The following is an 18,112-nucleotide window of genomic DNA, read 5'->3' on the forward strand; positions in this document are numbered from 1 at the left end:
ATTACACATTCATATCTATATGGAAAGTATTTTTGTATGTCATGTTATGTATTAGATATATAATGTTCGTACATTACTTATTTTTTGCTGCTAAACCATATCCTAGACGTGTCTGATGTCCTGTCATGTGTGGAATGTTTCGCTAACATATTGTTCATTTGCATTGGATGTATTTTGTGTATCCAATATGCTTGTCGTATAATCTTGTAAATCAATAAAAATGTATAGATTAAAAAAAAAAAAAATACAAATTTTAGGGGGAATTTATGTAGGCCTCTAGGCAAGTTTTATGGCCCACAAAAGTTGCAGTTTGCGCAAAAATGTTGCAACTTTTCTATTTTTACGTCGCCTTTGCTACTTTTCAGAAATCTAGCGCAAATCTACCCCAGCTCATAGCTGTAGTAGACTTGATTTTCTGACACATAGACGGCCAGAGGTGCGTCTTCATTTATTAAGAGGTGTGCGCCTTTTAATAAATTAGACGCATATTGCTCCAACTTTCTTTAGATTAAGTCTGGCATATGAAAGCAAACCTTAATAAATTAAGTCCATTCTATCCTTTCATTAACAGAATTGTAATCTTTATCTTTCAGATTAAAACGAGACCAACCCTTGAATGGGAAGGCATGGATCCCAAGAAGCTGTATACTGTGGTATTGACGGATCCTGATGTACCCAGCAGGAATGATCGCTCTCTTGGGTGAGAATAATAAAGGATATCTTCACATACAGTATATTTACAGTAACATTTATTTATCTTAGAAATTGTGGAATATTGGATAGTCAAATAAAGTTTGTAAAATTCATTTTTAAGGGGAGAGAACATAAAATAAAATAAACTAATATGTGCTCTTTGAAATAAAAATCATACTTCACCATCTGGCAGTCTGGGTTTGGCTGATATCTAGAGTACTGTTCCTGTCCAAATATAAAACGTTTGATGGAAGAGCAATAATAGTTTAATCCCTTAAGGACACAGCCATTTTTTTCAAATCTGACATGTGTCACTTTATGTGGTAATAACTCTGGAATGCTTTTATGTATCCAAGCGATTCTGAGATTGTTTTCTCGTGACACAATGTACTTTATGTTAGTGATAAAATTTGGTCGATATATTCAGTGTTTATTTGTGAAAAACACCAAAATTCAGAGAAAATTTGCAAAAATTTGCATTTTTCAAAATAGTTACTAGTTAACTCTTCCCATATGTCTACTTTATGTTGGCATCATTTTTTAAAAGTCCTTTTATTTTTCTAGAACGTTACAAGGCTTAGAACTTTAGCAGCAATTTCTCACATTTTCAAGAAAATTTCAAAAGGCTATTTTTTCAGAGACCAGTTCAGTTCTGAAGTGGCTTTGAGGGTCTTATATATTAGAAAGTCCCCATAAATCACCTCATTTTAAAAACTAGACTCCTCAAAGCATTCAAAACAGCATTCAGAAAGTTTCTTAACCCTTTAGGCATTTCACAGGAATTAAAGCAAAGTAGAGTGGTAATTTACCATTTTCATTTTTTTGCTAAAATTCATTGGTATTACATTTTTTTTCTTTAACACAGAAAGTTTTACCTGAGAAATGCAACTTAATATTTATTGCCAAGATTCTTCAGATTTTAGAAGCATCCCACATGTGGCCCTAGTGGGCTTATGGACTGAAGCTCCGGCCTCAGTAGCAAAGGAGAACCTGGAGGATTTTGGGGCCGCTTTTTTTTAGAATATATTTTAGGCACCATGTTAGGTTTGAAGAGGTCTTGTGGTGACAAAACAGCGGAAACACCCCAAAAGTGACCCCATTTTGGAAACTACACCCCTCAAGAAACTTATCTAGAGGTATAGTTAGCATTTTTACCCCACAGTTTCTTTACTAAACTTATTGGAATAGGTCTGTATATAATTTTTACAAGGCATACATGCATTTTTACAAGGCATAAATGAGAAAAAGCACCAAAACATTGTAAAGCATCTTCTCCCGATTACAGCAATGCCCCATATGTCGTAATAAACTGCTGTTTGGATCCACAGCAGGGCTCACAAGGGAAGGAGCACCATTTCGATTTTGGAGAGCAGATTTTGCTGGAATAGTTTTCAGTGCCATGTTGTGTTTGCAATGCCCTGGAGGGACCAAAACAGTGGAAACTCCCCAAAAGTGACCCCATTTTGGAAACTACACGCCTCAAGGAATACTTCTAGGGGTATAGTTAGCATTTTGACACCACACGTTTTTTGCAGAATTTATTGAAATTATGCCGTGAAATTTAAAAATGTTCTAATAAAATGTCATTTTAGCTCATATTTTTTTATTTTTACAATAGATAAAGGAGAAAAAGCACCCCAAAATTTGTAAAGCAAACTCTTCTGAGCACAGCAATACCCCATATGTGGTAATAAACTGCTGTTTGGACACACGGCTAGGCTTAGAAAGGACTGAGCGCCATTTGACTTTTGGAGCTCAAGTTTTGCTGAAATATTTTGCGGCGCCATGTCACATTTGCAAAGCCACTGAGGGGCCAAAACAGTGCAAACCCCGCAAAAGTGACCCCATTTTGGAAACTACACCCCTCATGGAATTTATCTAGCGGTATAGTGAGAATTTTGACCCCACTGTTTTTTTGCTGAATTTATTGGAATTAGGTAGTGAAAATGAAAATCTACATTCTTTCCACTAAAATGTTGAATTTTTTTTCATTTTCACAAGGAATAAAGGAGAAAAAGCACCCCAACAATTGTTAAGCAATTTCTCCCGAGCATGGCAATACCCCATATGTGGTCATAAACTGCTTTTGGACACACCGCAGGACTCAGAGTGGCAGGAAACGCTACTTGGCATGTAGATTTTGGTTGATTGTTTTTTGGGCGCCATGTCGCATTTGCAGAGCCCCTGAGGTACCAGTACAGTAGAAACCCCTGAGAAGTGCCTCCATTTTGGAAACTATACCCCTCAGGGTAATCATCTAGGGGTGCAGTGAGCATTTTGATCCCACAAGTGTTTCATAGATTGCATTAGAATGAGGGAGTGAAAAGGAAAAAAAAAAAAAAATTACCAAAAATATGTAGTTTTGCACCCAATTTTTTTTCCTCAAGGGGTAATAGGAGAAAAAACAACACACAATTTGTTACCCAATGTCTTCCGAGTACGGCAATACCCCATGTGTCGCCCTAAACGGCTATTTGGGCAGATGGCAGAGCTCAAAATGGAAGGAGCGCCATTTGGCTTTTAGAGCACAGATTTTGCTGGACTGGTGTACAGGCGCCATGTTGCATTTGCAGAGCTCCCTTAGGTACCAGAGTAGAGTGGAAAACACTGAGAAGTGACCCCATTTTCTAAACTATACCCCTCAAGGCAGTTATCATTTGCCTGGACATATGACAGGGCTTAGGACTGAAAGAGCAAATGCGCATGTGAGGCATATCTTGTTGATTTTTGCAGAATTGGCCCACAATGGCAGGGCTCTGGGGTCAAATAGTAATACAAACTCCCAAGTGGTGACCCCCATTTTGGAAACTGCACCCCTCAGAGTAATGCCCAACTCCTTGCTACTATTCTGTCTATTTCATCATCACTTCTTTCACATACACTTTGCCCTCTACTATATCCACCATGTAATACTCACCGTGGTCTTGATGTCGTTCTGACTTCATTTAAGTAGTGTGAACGCTGTAAATCCCACTCCTGTACTGTCCCTCATCGGCCACCGTTGTCCTGCTGGCATCCGATTGGTGTTGCTATGACGCCTGGGACGCTCAGCTGAGTTTCTGTCTGTGTATCCCGTAGCCGCCAGAAAACAATGCCTGCACCTAACGGTGAGCAACTAATCTCTTTTATTATAAATAATTTGTATTTAATTATATTTGTGATCACATGTTTGTCCAATGGATGTCGATCTGATGTTCCCCTGCAGACCGATGCACCATCGTTTTAGATGACATTTCCCGTACATCGGATACTCCATATATATATCGGTCCATCTCCAACTCCCTCATTCATTTAATGTTTTGACTATCACTTTTTGCTGCATCTTTTATTTTCTTAATATTGTTATACCATTATGTTTCTCTAATGCAGTACGCAATCAAGCTTCTATTTCTGTTCCGACATTACATCACAGCTGTTCTTTTTTTAACTGTTATTTGGCGGTCTTTCCGTTTCAATGTGTTTTATGAACATGTTGTCAATCATTATATAAACCAGTGAGTTTGGTTTTCAGTTGTACCTGACCTGAGGAAGACACCTGTTTGGCGTTGAAACGCGTAGTCTGCGCAATAAAAAAGTTTTTTACCATTACTTATATGACTTTCCTTGGATGTTAGCAGCGCTATTTCTGGGTTCACCTTTTCCATACATCTAACTTCCTTTTTAGCGGTTTCCTTGCTCAGGTGACCGGCTCCTGAACCTAGCTGCAGCTTCATCATATACACCAATTCTGTTTTTACCAGTGTTGTGCCTGTCGTAGCACAACTTCAATTGGTGAGCAGTCTTTAATTCATGTGGTTTTCTCTACCTTTATATATTATGACCCGTACCATGTGGCGCTGTGTTTTTCACCTTTTTTTCTAGGTTAGAGCAGGATGTCAGCTGTAGCAAACAGCTGACACCCGTGGCCATGGCAATTATCAGAGGTGCCTACAGGCTAGAAGCCACCTAGATGCAGTGATCGCTTTTGATCCCTGCATCTAAGGGGTTAATCGGCCGGATCGGAGCCTAGGTCCGGTCCTGGCTGTTACAGCGGGGCGTCAGACAGCCGACACCTGGCAGTGATGGCGCTGGCTCATCTTCTGAGCCAGCTCCATCACATACACAATCTCAAGGAGCTGTGATTGGTCAGTCTGCTGTGACTGACCAATCACAGCGATCACCGGACGGGGACCGCAGTGATTGGTCCCCTGCCGTGTTACTGTGCCAATCAACTGTCATAAACAGTTGATGGCACAGTTCTATCACCCTGTTCTTTGACAGGGTGACAGTTGTTCGCCAGGACGCACCGGTATGTCCCGATGCCTTAAAGCACTGCAATACAGGACGTACCGGTGCATCCTGGTGCAGTAAGGGGTTAAAGGGGTATTCCTGTTACAACAAGTTACCCCCTATCTGTAGGTTAAGGGGTAACTTAGTGATCGGAGGGTATCCGACAGCTGGGACCCCCACCCTTTATGAGAACAGGGGTCCCGTACTCCTTGTTTGAATGGAGTGGTAGGTCGCTCATGCGCGCTGCCGCTCCATTCATTCTCTATGGGAGCGCAGGAGATAGCCGAGTACAGCGATCGGCTATTTCTGGCACTGCCACAGAGAATGAATGGAGCAATAGTGCGCATGAGCGACCTGCCGCTCCATTCAAACGAGGGGTATGGGACCCCCGTTCTCGTAAACGGTGGCGGTCCTAGCTGTCAGACACCCACCGATCAGCATGTTACCCCTTACCCTACGGATAGGGGGTAACTTGTTGTAACTGGAATACCCCTTTAAGGTTGCTTTGACTGCAATCACTAAAAGTAAATTTGTAAAGAAAAAGGCATGAGGTTAGCTTTGTTATGCTTTATGATTGTGTGGCAGCCAGTAGAGGGAAGAATGGCTTTTATTACGTATAAAAATCCTGGAAGCCAATCTCCTACAGTCAGTCAATGATTCAAAATATACTTTAAAATCAACCTTGTACTACTTCAAGAAAGAAGATTTTTAAATTACCTTCCCAGTCCCTAATCTGGATTAATATTAACATTCTGCGGTTAGCCATCAAACATGCTAAGGGAAACAAATACTAAAGCAAGAATACAGTGGCCCACATTTACTAAGACTGGGGTTTTTTACACCAGTCTTAGTAAATGACATAGTTAAATATGATTTTACCAAATATATTAAAAAGTGCACGCCTCCTAATAAGTTTGACACATTTTGCACTGTCTGAGAGCAAGAAAACAATTCAACACCTGCTATGAGAAGGTGTAGATTTGCGACAAACATTTGTGCCATTTTTAGGCTTTTTACTTGATAACGTTAATAAAATTACGTCTCCTTGGAGACCATGCCCACTTTTATTGTCACTTTCCAGATTTGGTGCGCGGCAAGAAAAGTCACAAATTTGACAACAGATTTGTCACACGTTGCGATTTGCAAGGTAAACTGCATGATAAATGTGGGCCAGTGACTGTTAGCGGCCTGAAAGGACAAGGGTTACCAAGTATTGACTGACTGGATGCCTAGACTTATGCACATTTAAATGGGTATTCCTATCTTGGACATTTATGGCATATCCACAGGACAGTGTAGCGCTATATAGAAATAAGCACGTGATAATCTTAGTTTTATCTTTTTTTGCAAAATGTATTTTCTTTTGTCAAAAATTCAATGTAAAAAAATTATCACATACAAAAAATAAATATAGACATCACGCAAGTCCATAACGCGTCCGGATTAATTAGTCCCGGTGCTTTTACGGTTTGTTTGCAGAGACTTCACGTGGATGATAGATTGGCATCTTACTACGCCTGATGCAACATTTCAGGGGTCCACCCCCTTTCTCAAGCAAACAAGCCATAAAAGCCCCGGGAAGAATTCATTCGGACACGTTATGGACTTTAACACATTAGGTGATGTGTATTTTTGTATGTGATCATTTTTTGACACTGAAATTTTGACAAAAGAAAATACATTTTGCAAAAAAAGAAAAAACTACGATTGTCACGTGCTTATTTATATTTAGCGCTACATTCTTTTGAGACATAGGAAGCCTCTCCTCCAGCGCGTACCTAATACCCTTGTGTCTTTATAATTGGGGTAAAAATCTATAATATCCACAGGACAAGACATAAATTTCTAATAGATTCAAGTCCCATCTCACACACCTATCTCTAGAATGGGAAACCCTGTCCTACTTTCTGCCGCTGGGCTCCGGACACTGAATTACGAGGTGGCGGGGTTTTCCGGAAACAGCCGAGCGTGTTTTGCTATGCTGTTTCCCCATCTACCATCAAAAGTGAATAGGAGCTATGGAAACAATACCCATTCACTACTATGCACTTGGCTGTTTCTGGAAATCCCAGCCACCTCGTAAGGCCGGATTCACACAAGCGTGTACGATTTGCGCGTGGAAAAAACGCTGCATTTTGCAAGCGCAAAAGCTTCATAAAAGCTTCGTGTGTAAGCAGCATATGATGCGTGGCTGCGTGATTTTCGCGCAGCCGCCATCATTATGACACTCTGTTTTTATGTTTGTAAATAGAAAAGCACGTGGACATACGCTGTGTGAAAATCGCTGACAGTATAAACGGCCCCATTGACTAACATAGGTCCGTGTGACGCGCGTGAAAATCACGCGCGTAGCACAGACGTATTATACGTTCGTCTGAATAAGCCCTAACTCAGTGGTCAGAGCCCAGCGACAGAAGATAGGACGGGGTCAGGGGGCCTTGTTCTAGAAACAAGTTCAGGTCCCAAAGGTGAGACCCGCATCTATCGGACATTTATGTCTTATGCTGTAGATATGCCATAAAATAGGGCTGGGCAATTATGATCTAATTCAAAATCACGATTAATTGAACATGTAACCTTGATTACGATTAATTAACTATTATTTAGACCACACCCCTTTTTGCATACCACGCCCACATCTGCATGCAACACCATTGAATTCATATTTATCCCCTGAGCCTGCTGTATATATACCGGCTGCCACTGCCCCTACACATAATATTGCCTTTATAGTGCTCCCCACACAGTATAATGCCCCCTATAGCTGCCCCACACACAGTAGGATGCCCCTATAGCTGTCTCTACAGGATATAATCCCCCTATAACTGTCCTCCACACAGTATAATGCCAATATAACTGTCAGCAACACAGTAAAATGCCCCTACAGCTGTCTCTACACAGTATAATCCCCCTAAAACTGCCCTCCACACAGTATAATGCCCCTATAACTTCCCTCCACACAGTATAATGCCCCTAGCTATAGCTGCCCTCTATAGAGTATAAAGTCCCCCATAGCTGCCCCCACACTGTATATTGACCCACATCTGCCCCCACACAGTATAATGCCCCCATAGCTGCCCTCACACATCCCCAACAGTGCCTAATAAAATACATACTCATCTAACCCTGTTCCAACGACGAGTGGAGGAGAACCCTCTGCTCCTCCGGTCTGTGCGGCTCGGCAGAGACAGGCGCAATGTCATCACTGCCTCGCATCTGTCTAAAAAAAATTCTAAAAAAACAACGCGCAAGATGACGTCGGTTAATTGCGCTGAATTTCGGTTTTGTTTCTTTTTTTTCCGATTAATTGCCCAGCCTTACCATAAATGTCCTAGATGGAAATGTCCCTTTGATTAAATTGTTTCCACTATGATAAATTAGTTAAATACAGAGTAACAGTGCATTACAATTTGCAGAAATGTCATATTTAAAGCGTAGCTAACTTTTCAGTTGACTTTTCAGAATAAGCTGTCATATGTGTGTACATGAGGTATAACATTTCTAGCCATTATATGACTGACTTGCATGTGCCATTATTTAGCAGTTTCTGCAGGGCCTAATTCTCAGTTGCCTCTGAGCTAGTGGGCAGAGCACTGGGGTGACACAGAAATCTTACCAGCAGCCTGTGTATTTCTCTGTGCTCCTACTTCCTCCCCCTGCTCACCCCTCCTCCCTCCATAGACTTGTAAGCAGCGTATTTGTTTCTAACTCACTCTCTCTCAGCTCCCTCCTCCTGCTCACCCCTCCCCTCACCAGAGACTTTTATGGGTAGGCAGTGAAGTGACACATCCCGACCTTCTGCAGCCCGTCTCCACTGCTCTGTAATTTGGGACAGACAATGCTTCACAACAGGAGGAGGACAACAGATTACAGGAAGGGAGACACCTAGTGGCAGTAACGTCACACAGAATTTGCATGAAAAAAATGAAATTTTAACAGTACGTAAATTACAAAGTTGTTCTATATCAGGTATACTATTAGATCAGTGTAAATTGTTTGAAAAGTTAGTGTTCATTTATGGCGTTTTTTACCTTTAGAGGTGGTGTTAACCCCTTTTTACTTAGCAAATTAATAGAATATATAATGTGACATGGAGAACCCAATATGTATAGGTACAGCATTTAAAAATGTATTCACGTTGTTTGATATCATCATGTTTCTGATTTGTATGGAGTGAGTGTTTTGTGCTCCTGTGCACATACAGTAAGTCAACTGATTCATTTTCATAAATCACTTTCTTTATAGGGAATGGCATCACTACCTGGTAGTAAATGTTAAGGGAAATGACCTGAGCACTGGCACTACTCTTACGGAATATGTTGGTTCAGGAGCAGGAAAAGATACAGGTATGTGATATAACTTGGGATTTCTGCTAACCAATGACACCTATGGAAATGTCCTGTTTCCTTAAAGAGAACCTTTCACCTCCCCATACATGTGCAGCTGAGTGCACTTTATATTTTTTTCTACCTCCCTCCGTTATTTAGATATCGGTGCCGTTATATTTGGCGCCCGATATTTAAATAACCCCCTGAACAGTCAATGGGGCGTGTACTGTCAAGGGGGCGTGTTACTATGGCTGTGACACTGTCCAATCAGATATTGACAGTGTTACAGCAAAAGCGAGGAGAGAGAGTGTGCGCGCGCACGCTCTCTCACTCTTCAGCTTTGAAGATCAGTCTTCTGCCGAACTGGCAAGGGGGCGTGTCACTGCTACGGACAGTGTAAAGATCTGCGGAGAGGAGAGCGCGCATGCGCGCTCTCATCTCTTCAGCACTTGTGAGAAATCAGTCTTGTACTTTGTCTGCCAAACTGGCAAGGGGGTGTGTCACTGCTACGGACAGTGTTAAAAGAGCTGGGGAGTGCTTACACTGTCTGTAGCAGAAACACGCCCCCTTGCTAGTTCGGCAAAAGACTGATCTTCAAAGCTGAAGTGTGAGAGAGCGTCAGGTAGGGTTCGTGGACCCACTGGCCCATACCGCCTTGGCGGTATGGCAGCTGCCCAACAGGGGGCAGGTCAGAGTCTATAGTTTATATAGGGTACCTGTGGTAGCTCGGACAGTAGCAAGACAAGAACTAGGCAGCAGATAGTCATCGAGAAGCAGGACAGGTGTGGCATACAGTACAGCACTGCTACAACCAAGCACGGCACTAGATCAGGATACAGGAACAGGGAACACTGGGAGCAAGAAACACTTGGGGACCATTTGCAAGACAGACTTGGAATACAACAACTAAGCTCAGGCGTGGGAGGATGGGGCTGGGACCTTCTTATAGCCCAGGGTGCTCTGGAGCAATTACCTCAATCACCAACCCATGCGTGCGATCTGGCTTCTTAAGTCTGGACTGAGCTCGTGAGCGCACCCTGCTGGTCACTGTGGAGCAGGACGGCCGTATGTGCAGACATATCTTGAGAGAAGGGCGTCGACTGGATGGAAGGAGTTCGTGGTCAGCGACTACGGACGTTACAGTATCCCCCCTCTTACGCCCCCTCCTCTTGGGACCAGAACAAGAGAGAAACCTCTTAAAGAGGGTAGGAGCATTGAGATTCTCCTCTGGCTCCCAGGACCTCTCTTCTGGACCAAACCCCTTCCAATCTACTAAATAAAAGGTTCTTCCTCTTACTTTTTTAATGTCCAAGATCTCCTTAACCTCGAAGGTGTCTGAAGGGCCGCTGGAGGCTTGGAGTCTTGGTAAAGCGGTTCAGAACCACTGGTTTCAGGAGATAAATGAGGAAGGAGTTGGGGATCTTAAGGGTAGGAGACAGCCGAAGCTTGTAGGCGACAGGGTTGATCTGCTGCAGGATCTCGAAGGGACCGAGGAACCTGGGAGCAAATTTGTACGACGGCACCCTCAGTCGAATATTCCTGGAGGACAGCCAGACCTTCGTGCCAGGAAGAAACTGAGGGGGTTCTCTTCTCCTTGTGTCCGCCTTCCGCTTCATGCGGTCGACCGTCAGCAGGATGGAGGATCGAGCCTGCTGCCAGATCTGCAGAAAATCCCCGAAGGCCGTGTCAGCAGCTGGCACCTCAGACATAACAGGGACCGGGAGAGGAATTTGTGGGTGCTGGCCATACACAATAAGGAACGGTGTCTACTGTGTGGACTCACTGGTATGATTGTTGTAAGAGAACTCAGCCCACGGAAGCAACTGCACCCAGTCATCATGCTGCTTGGAGATGAAGTGGCGTAGGTAGTTCTCCAAGATCTGATTGATCCTCTCGACCTGACCATTGGACTGAGGATGGTAGGCCGAGGTAAAGTCCAACTTTATACCTAGGAGTCCGCAGAGGGCTCTCCAGAACTTCGAGGTGAACTGAACCCCCAATCAGTCACAATATGCTGTGGCAAGCCGTGCAGGCGGAAGATGTGTTGAATGAACAGCTTGGCCAGCAGAGGAGCAGAAGGAAGACCGGTCAGAGGAACGAAGTGGGCCATCTTTGAAAATCGATCCACCACCACCCAGACAGTACTGCATCTGGCAGAGAGAGGCAGGTCCGTAATAAAGTCCATAGCTATATGCTGCCAGGAGGCATTGGGCACAGGCAATGGCTGGAGCAGACCAGCAGGTCCGGAGTGAGCGACCTTGTTGGCTGCACATACTGAACAGGAAGAAACAAAGTCCATAATGTCCTTGGGCAGCGTGGGCCACCAGAAATGACGAGCAATCAGATCCCGAGTCTTACGGGTTCCCGCGTGACCTGCCAGTCTAGAGGAGTGTCCCCAGCGGAGGATTCTTCCACAGTCAGCCAGGCACACAATAGTCCTCCCTGGAGAAATGTCCCCAACTTGCAGGGGATTGACAGAGATAATGCAAGACGGATCAATAATGTTCTGTGGAATCTCCATGGTGTCTTCTGTCTCGAAAGACCTGGACAAGGCATCGGCACTCACATTCTTGTCGGCCGGGCGATAATGGAGCTCAAACTGGAACCTGGTAAAGAACAGTGACCACCTGGCCTGACGAGGGTTCAGCCGTTAGGCCGTCTGAAGAGAGGTAAGGTTCTTATGGTCCGTAAAAATCACGATGGGATGAGCTGCGCCCTCTAGTAGATGTCTCCACTCCTCCAGAGCCAATTTGATGGCCAGTAACTCCCGATCCCCATTCGAGTAGTTGCGTTCTGCGGAAGAGAAGAGCTTAGAAAAATATCCACATACCATTGACTTGCCCTTGAGCCTCTCTGGAACAGGAGTGCACCAGCACCGACAGAGGATGCGTCCACCTCCAACGAGAACTGTAGAGAGACATCTGGATGATGGAGGATAGAGGCTGACGTAAAGGCGCTCTTCAGGCTATTGAATGCAGACTCTGCCTCAGGAGTCCACGCCTTGGCGTTCATGCCCTTCTTAGTGAGGTTAGAGAGAGGAGGAGACAGTGAGGAGAAGTTTGGAATAAACTGTCTGTAAAAATTGGCGAATCCCAGAAAGCGCTGTATGGCCCTCAAGCCTTGAGGGCGTGGCCATTCCAGGACAGACTTTACCTTTTCAGGATCCATCTCGAGACCTCGATTCGAGATGACATAGCCCAGGAAGGGTAGAGCATCTTTTTCAAACACGCACTTTTCCAACTTAGCGTACAGACGATTCTCCCTTAACCGCAGCAAAACTTGACGGACATGTCTCTGATGCGTCATAGGATCTGGAGAAAAAAATCAAGATATCATCAAGGTAGACCATAACACAAACATAGAGGAGGTCACGGAAAATGTAATTAACAAACTCCTGGAAGACCGTGGGAGCATTACACAGGCCGAAGGGCATTACTAGATATTCATAGTGTCCATCACGGGTGTTAAATGCAGTCTCCCATTCATCACCCTGGCAAATCCGGAATAAGTTGTAAGCCTCACGCAGGTCTAGTTTGGAAAAAATCTTGGCACAACGTATACGATCAAACAGTTCTGAGATCAGTAGCAACGGATATTTATTTTTCACCGTGATCTAGTTGAGACCTTGGTAATCAATACAAGGACGAAGAGAACCATTCTTCTTTTTGATGAAGAAGAACCCGGCTCCTGCCGGGGAGGAAATCTTCCGTATGAGGCGCCTCTCCAAGTTCTCTTTCACATAGGCGGACATAGACAGAGTCTCTGGCAAGGAGAGAGGATATAGCCTACCACGGGGAAGGGATGCACCAGGAGTCAGCTCGATAGGGCAGTCATACTCCCAGTGTGGAGGCAATGTCTCCGCCTCCCTCTTGCTGAAGACGTCTGAAAATGCAGCATAATAACCCGGCAATCCTGCCAATTACCGAGGCAGAGGAGGATGAGCCGAACGAATCTGCACCAGGCATCGGCTTTGACACTCAGGGCCCCACTGGAGTACCTCTCCAGAATTCCAGTCCAGGACTGGGGCATGTAGTCGGAGCCAAGGCAGGCCCAGGAACACAGGGTTAACGGCTTTGGATAGGACATAGAACGACAGCAGTTCGGAGTGAAGAGCTCCCACTTGGAGCCTCAGCGGCTTAGTCACAGTTATAACTGGGTCTGGCAGAGGTAGTCCATTCACTGATGCAACCGTCAACGGCCTCTCCAGGGGGGTGGTGGGTAATTGAAGAAGATCCACCAGGTCTCTACGAATGAAATTAGCAGCGGATCCAGAGTCCAAATACGCAGAGACCTGATGCGTTCTCCCACCAGACACTATGGTCACTGGTATGGACAATTTAGACAGAAGTCCTTTCTTACCCAAGGTTGTCATTGCTAGCAACCCCAGGCTTTGGGATTTTTGGGGACACAGGCGCACAAGATGGCCACCACAATATAGACAGAGTCCCGAAGTGAATCTGCGTTGTCTCTCCTGGGTGGATAGCTTACACTGGTTCATCCTCACAGACTCCTTATGAGAATCGACATCTGAGGATGGCAGGGGTTGCTGCAAAGTAGGGACCAGACTTGGAAGGCCTCCCTCCAGACGAACCTCTTGGAGGCGTTCTCGGATACGCATATCAATCCGGACGGACAGAAGGAGGAGGTCATCCAGGGTAGATGGCAGGAACCAGGGCCTCATTGTTCCATAACAGTTCTCCCGCCAGGGTGCGGAAGTGGATGGCGTACCCGCTCACAGAGGTGTCTCCTTGGCGTAGGTTAATCAAGGAAGCCGCTGCAGATGAGACCCGTCCAGCCTCCTCAAACACCATGCGAAAAGTCCGGAGGAAGCCCTGGAAGTCACAGGTCTCTGATCCTTGTCTCTCCGAGATAGGGTTCGCCCATGCAAGAGCCTTGCCAGTGAGGAGAGAGATGATGAAAGCAACCCTTGCGCCGTCAGACGAAAATGTCCTAGTATACAGGCTGAAGTAGATCTGGCACTGGCTCAAAAATCCACGACCGGTACCTGCGTCTCCATCATAGCGGTCCGGAAGTGGCAAAAAAAAACGTGAGTCGACACTGCCAGGAAGTGTAGTGTGAGGATCAACACTGCCAGGAGGTGTAGTAGAAGGAACGGCAAGTCCTGCCGACGTGCGAGAATTTTCAAAGCCTGGAGGAGTTGGTCCTTTCGAGACCGGAGGTCTAGCATATCCGCCCGCATCTCTTGTAACGTCGTCATGGTCTTGGATCGACCAACAGGGTCCATGGCCTGAGCTTACTGTCACGTAGGGTTCGTGGACCCACTGGGCCGTACCGCCTTGGCGGTATGGCAGCTGGCCAACAGGGCGCAGGTCAGAGTCTATAGTTTATATAGGGTACCTGTTGCAGCTCGGACAGTAGCAAGGCAGGCTCACCAGGAACTAGGCAGCAGGTATATGTCGAGAAGCAGGACAGGCGTGGCATACAGCACAGCACGGCTACAGCTAAGCATGGCACTAGTTCAGAATACAGGTTACAGGATACAGGAACAGGGAACACTGGGAGCAGGAAACACTAGAGGACCTTTTGCAAGACAGACGTGGAATACAACATCAAGGCTCAGGCGTGGGAGGCTGGGGGTGGGACCTTCTTATAGCCCAGGGTGCTCTGGAGCAATTAGCTCAATCACCAACATGCGTGCGATCTGGCTTCTTAGGTCTGGACTGAGCTCGTGAGCGCACCCTGGTGGTCACTGTGGAGGAGGATGACCATATGTGCAGACATCTCTTGAGAGAAGGGTGTCGACTGGATGGAAGGAGTTCTTGGTCAGCGACCACGGACGTTACAGAGAGCATGCGTGCGGGCACGCACACTCTCTCTCTCCTCGCTTTTGATTTAACACTGTCTATATCTGATTGGACAGTGTCACAGCCATAGTAACACGCCCCATTGACAGTACACGCCTCGTTGACTGTTTAGAGGGTTATTTAAATATCGGGCGCCAAATATAACACTGCACCGATATCTAAATAACGGAGGGAGGTATAAATGTTTTTTAAAGTGCCCCAGAATTTGTGCAGCCCTCCCAATTACATGCTGCACATGTATGGGGAGGTGAAAGGTTCTCTTTAAACTTTAAAATTGTAGAGCTGATGCAGTGATCTGTAGACACTGAGCCAGACATTTTTATTTTTCAAAGCACATCAATGTTTAGTAATTGGCCATACTTTTTGTGCCAGCTCTTAAAATGTTTAATCCCATCTATTGAGACCGAGCATGCTTCAGTAATGCTTTATTACAGTATAGCGTGTCATGGGCTGTGCGAAATGCAGGGGCCACTAAATCTTAAAGTGGCCCCTGCATCATACACTTCTATTCACAACTGCTGCAATAGGAAATAGGGGTTTGAAAATCTGGTGACAGAGCCTCTTTAAGTTAGGAGGGTGACAAATGTTACACATGTTAATTATAGTGCATTTCCTTCTGAAATACTGGGGAAAATGGGTCGTTCCAGACATTGTTCTGATGTAAAACCTACTTTGATTAAAAAGTTGATTGGAGGGGGATAAACATATAGAGAAGTGCAGAAAATTATAGGCTGCTCAGCTAAAATGATCTCAAATGCCTTGAAGTGGCAACCAAAACCTGAAAGACGCGGAAAGAAGAGGTGAACTACTGTTCCAATAGATCGAAGAATAGCCAAAATGGCAAAGGCTCAGCCAATGATCACCTCCAGAAAGATCAAAGAAGATCTGCAGTTACCAGTGAGTTCTGCTACAATCAGAAGACGATTAAGTGAAGCCAAGTTACCAACAAGAACACCCCGCAAATTCCTGTTGAAAAAAGACATGTCCTGAATAGGTTAAAATTTGCTAAGGAAAATATTGACTGGCCCAAAGAGAAATGGCGCAACATTTTGTTGATGAAAGCAAGATTGTTCTTTTTAGGTCTAGTGGCTACAGACAGTATGTCAGACGACTCCCTAGCACTGAATTCAGGTCACAGTACACTGAAGACAGTAAAGCATGGTGCTGCAAAAATCATAATATGGGGATGTTTCTCATACCATGGTGTTGGGCCTATTTATCACATTCAAGGGGTCATGGATCAGTCTAAATGTATCAAAATACTTGAGATCATGTTGCCCTATACTGAAGAAGCCCTTGAAATGGGTGTTTCAACACGACAATGACCCAAAACACACCAGTAAGTGAACAATATCTTGGTTACAGACAAACAGGATTGAAATAATGGAATGGCCAGCCCAATCCCCTGACCTCAAAACCCAAAAATGAAAAAGAAATGTGGACTGTAGTCCAATCTACCTGTTCAGAGGTGCCAGAAGTTGGTTGACTCTGTGCAACTGAGATGTCAAGCAGTTCTTAGAAACAATGGTTATGCCACTGAAACATATTTTCAGTTTATGTATTACATTTTTGAGTTTATAAAGAATAATGCTGGCGCTCATATATTTTTATTGAAGAGCCTAATATTCCTTTTTCTTTACTTTCTGTAAAAGATTAACACAAACTGGATAAATTCTGTTATTGTTTCGATTTGGAATTTAATGTGTAGTATTTCTAGTGCATTTGCATTTAGACAAATAAAAGTTATTATAATGATTTTGCGTTTTATTTGCTTTTTTTAAACTCACTGCTATTTTTTGAACACTACTGTACATGTTGCAGTCCCAGTGCTACAGTCCTGACCACAGTGCAGCCATGTATGTTCTTGTTTAAATGTGATCATCAAGCAGGATGTTGTGAAAAGGGTAGGCCAATAATCTTGATATTCATAGGTTATGTTGCATTTTGGAGACTTAGAGAATATTTCAAAGTCTTCAGAACTATCTAATAGTTGTATACCTGTTATTCAAGGTATGATGATGGTACTAATGAAAACTCTGCTATTTCTCTGCTGTAGGTCTACATAGGTATACATGGCTTGTATATGAGCAGACGACACCGCTGAAGTGTAATGAAAATTATGTGAGTGACAGAACAGCTGAAAATCGAGAAAATTTTAAAGCATCTGGTTTCCGTAAGAAGTATGGACTGGACCCTCCAGTTGCTGGTGTTTGTTTCCAGGCTGAGTGGGATGAATCTGTTCCTGTACTTTACAAACAGTTGGGGGTAGCATAAAACCAGGGGACCCCTCAGGAACAAGTATTGTGTATCTCTGTACATGTAGTTCATTTTTCTCTGTAGACGTCTTTAGCAAGAAAGGTCAAAATCTTTTCGTTTAATTTCATAAAATGAAGCTTTTTATATTCAAACTATTCATACTTTGTTTCTTGTGATCACCTTTCATTGTCATTTAATCATGTCAAAGAAAAGTACTAAAAATGTTTTTACCATTGAACCATTGTTGCTTTTCATGGAGGGCATGTGACGAGTGGTTTTTCCCCTGTTTGCATTGGTCAGTAATAAATATAACAAACTCCAATTATCTCTACTTCCGTGTGCTGTCTTCCCAAGGGCTTCTATTTTGTTATCATTAATAAAAATATCTTGCAACAAGACTTAAAGGGAATGTGTCGCTAGAAAAATATATATATTTTTTTAGTTAAACTGTTAGTATATAAACGATTACACATTGTTCTAATTTTTTTAATTTTTTCACAAGTCAGGAAATATTATAAATTAGATTCTAATTTATAACATTTCCATGTGCTGGTCACTAGAGGGAGCAATTCCCAAAATTGAAGCATTGGCATGTGGTAAAGCAACCTCATTGCTTTATGCTGCAAAATTGGAGAAGACACACTCGCTCTAGCGTCCTCAAACAATCCCCCCTCCTTTATTCTGGCTAGTGCCAGGAGAAAGGAGGGGGTTGAATGTTCAAACCTCCTACACTGTGTGCCG

The 18,112-nt window shown here is 44.0% G+C and overlaps 1 protein-coding gene across 1 annotated transcript in view; it reads left to right on the forward strand.

Annotated features, from left to right (window-relative positions):
* Positions 1-17,693, forward strand: part of LOC142743936 (phosphatidylethanolamine-binding protein 1-like) — a 31,235-nt gene extending 13,542 nt beyond the window's left edge. Inside the window, exons 2-4 of the mRNA XM_075854777.1 lie at positions 594-700; positions 9,208-9,308; positions 17,172-17,693. Coding sequence (XP_075710892.1) covers positions 594-700; positions 9,208-9,308; positions 17,172-17,389 — 426 coding nt within the window. The 3' untranslated portion in view covers positions 17,390-17,693. The remainder of the gene's footprint in view (positions 1-593; positions 701-9,207; positions 9,309-17,171) is intronic.
* Positions 17,694-18,112: the final 419 nt, after the last annotated feature.

The sequence above is a fragment of the Rhinoderma darwinii genome, chromosome 1 (genome assembly GCF_050947455.1).
Source record: "Rhinoderma darwinii isolate aRhiDar2 chromosome 1, aRhiDar2.hap1, whole genome shotgun sequence".
NCBI classification, from domain to species: Eukaryota; Metazoa; Chordata; class Amphibia; order Anura; family Rhinodermatidae; genus Rhinoderma; species Rhinoderma darwinii.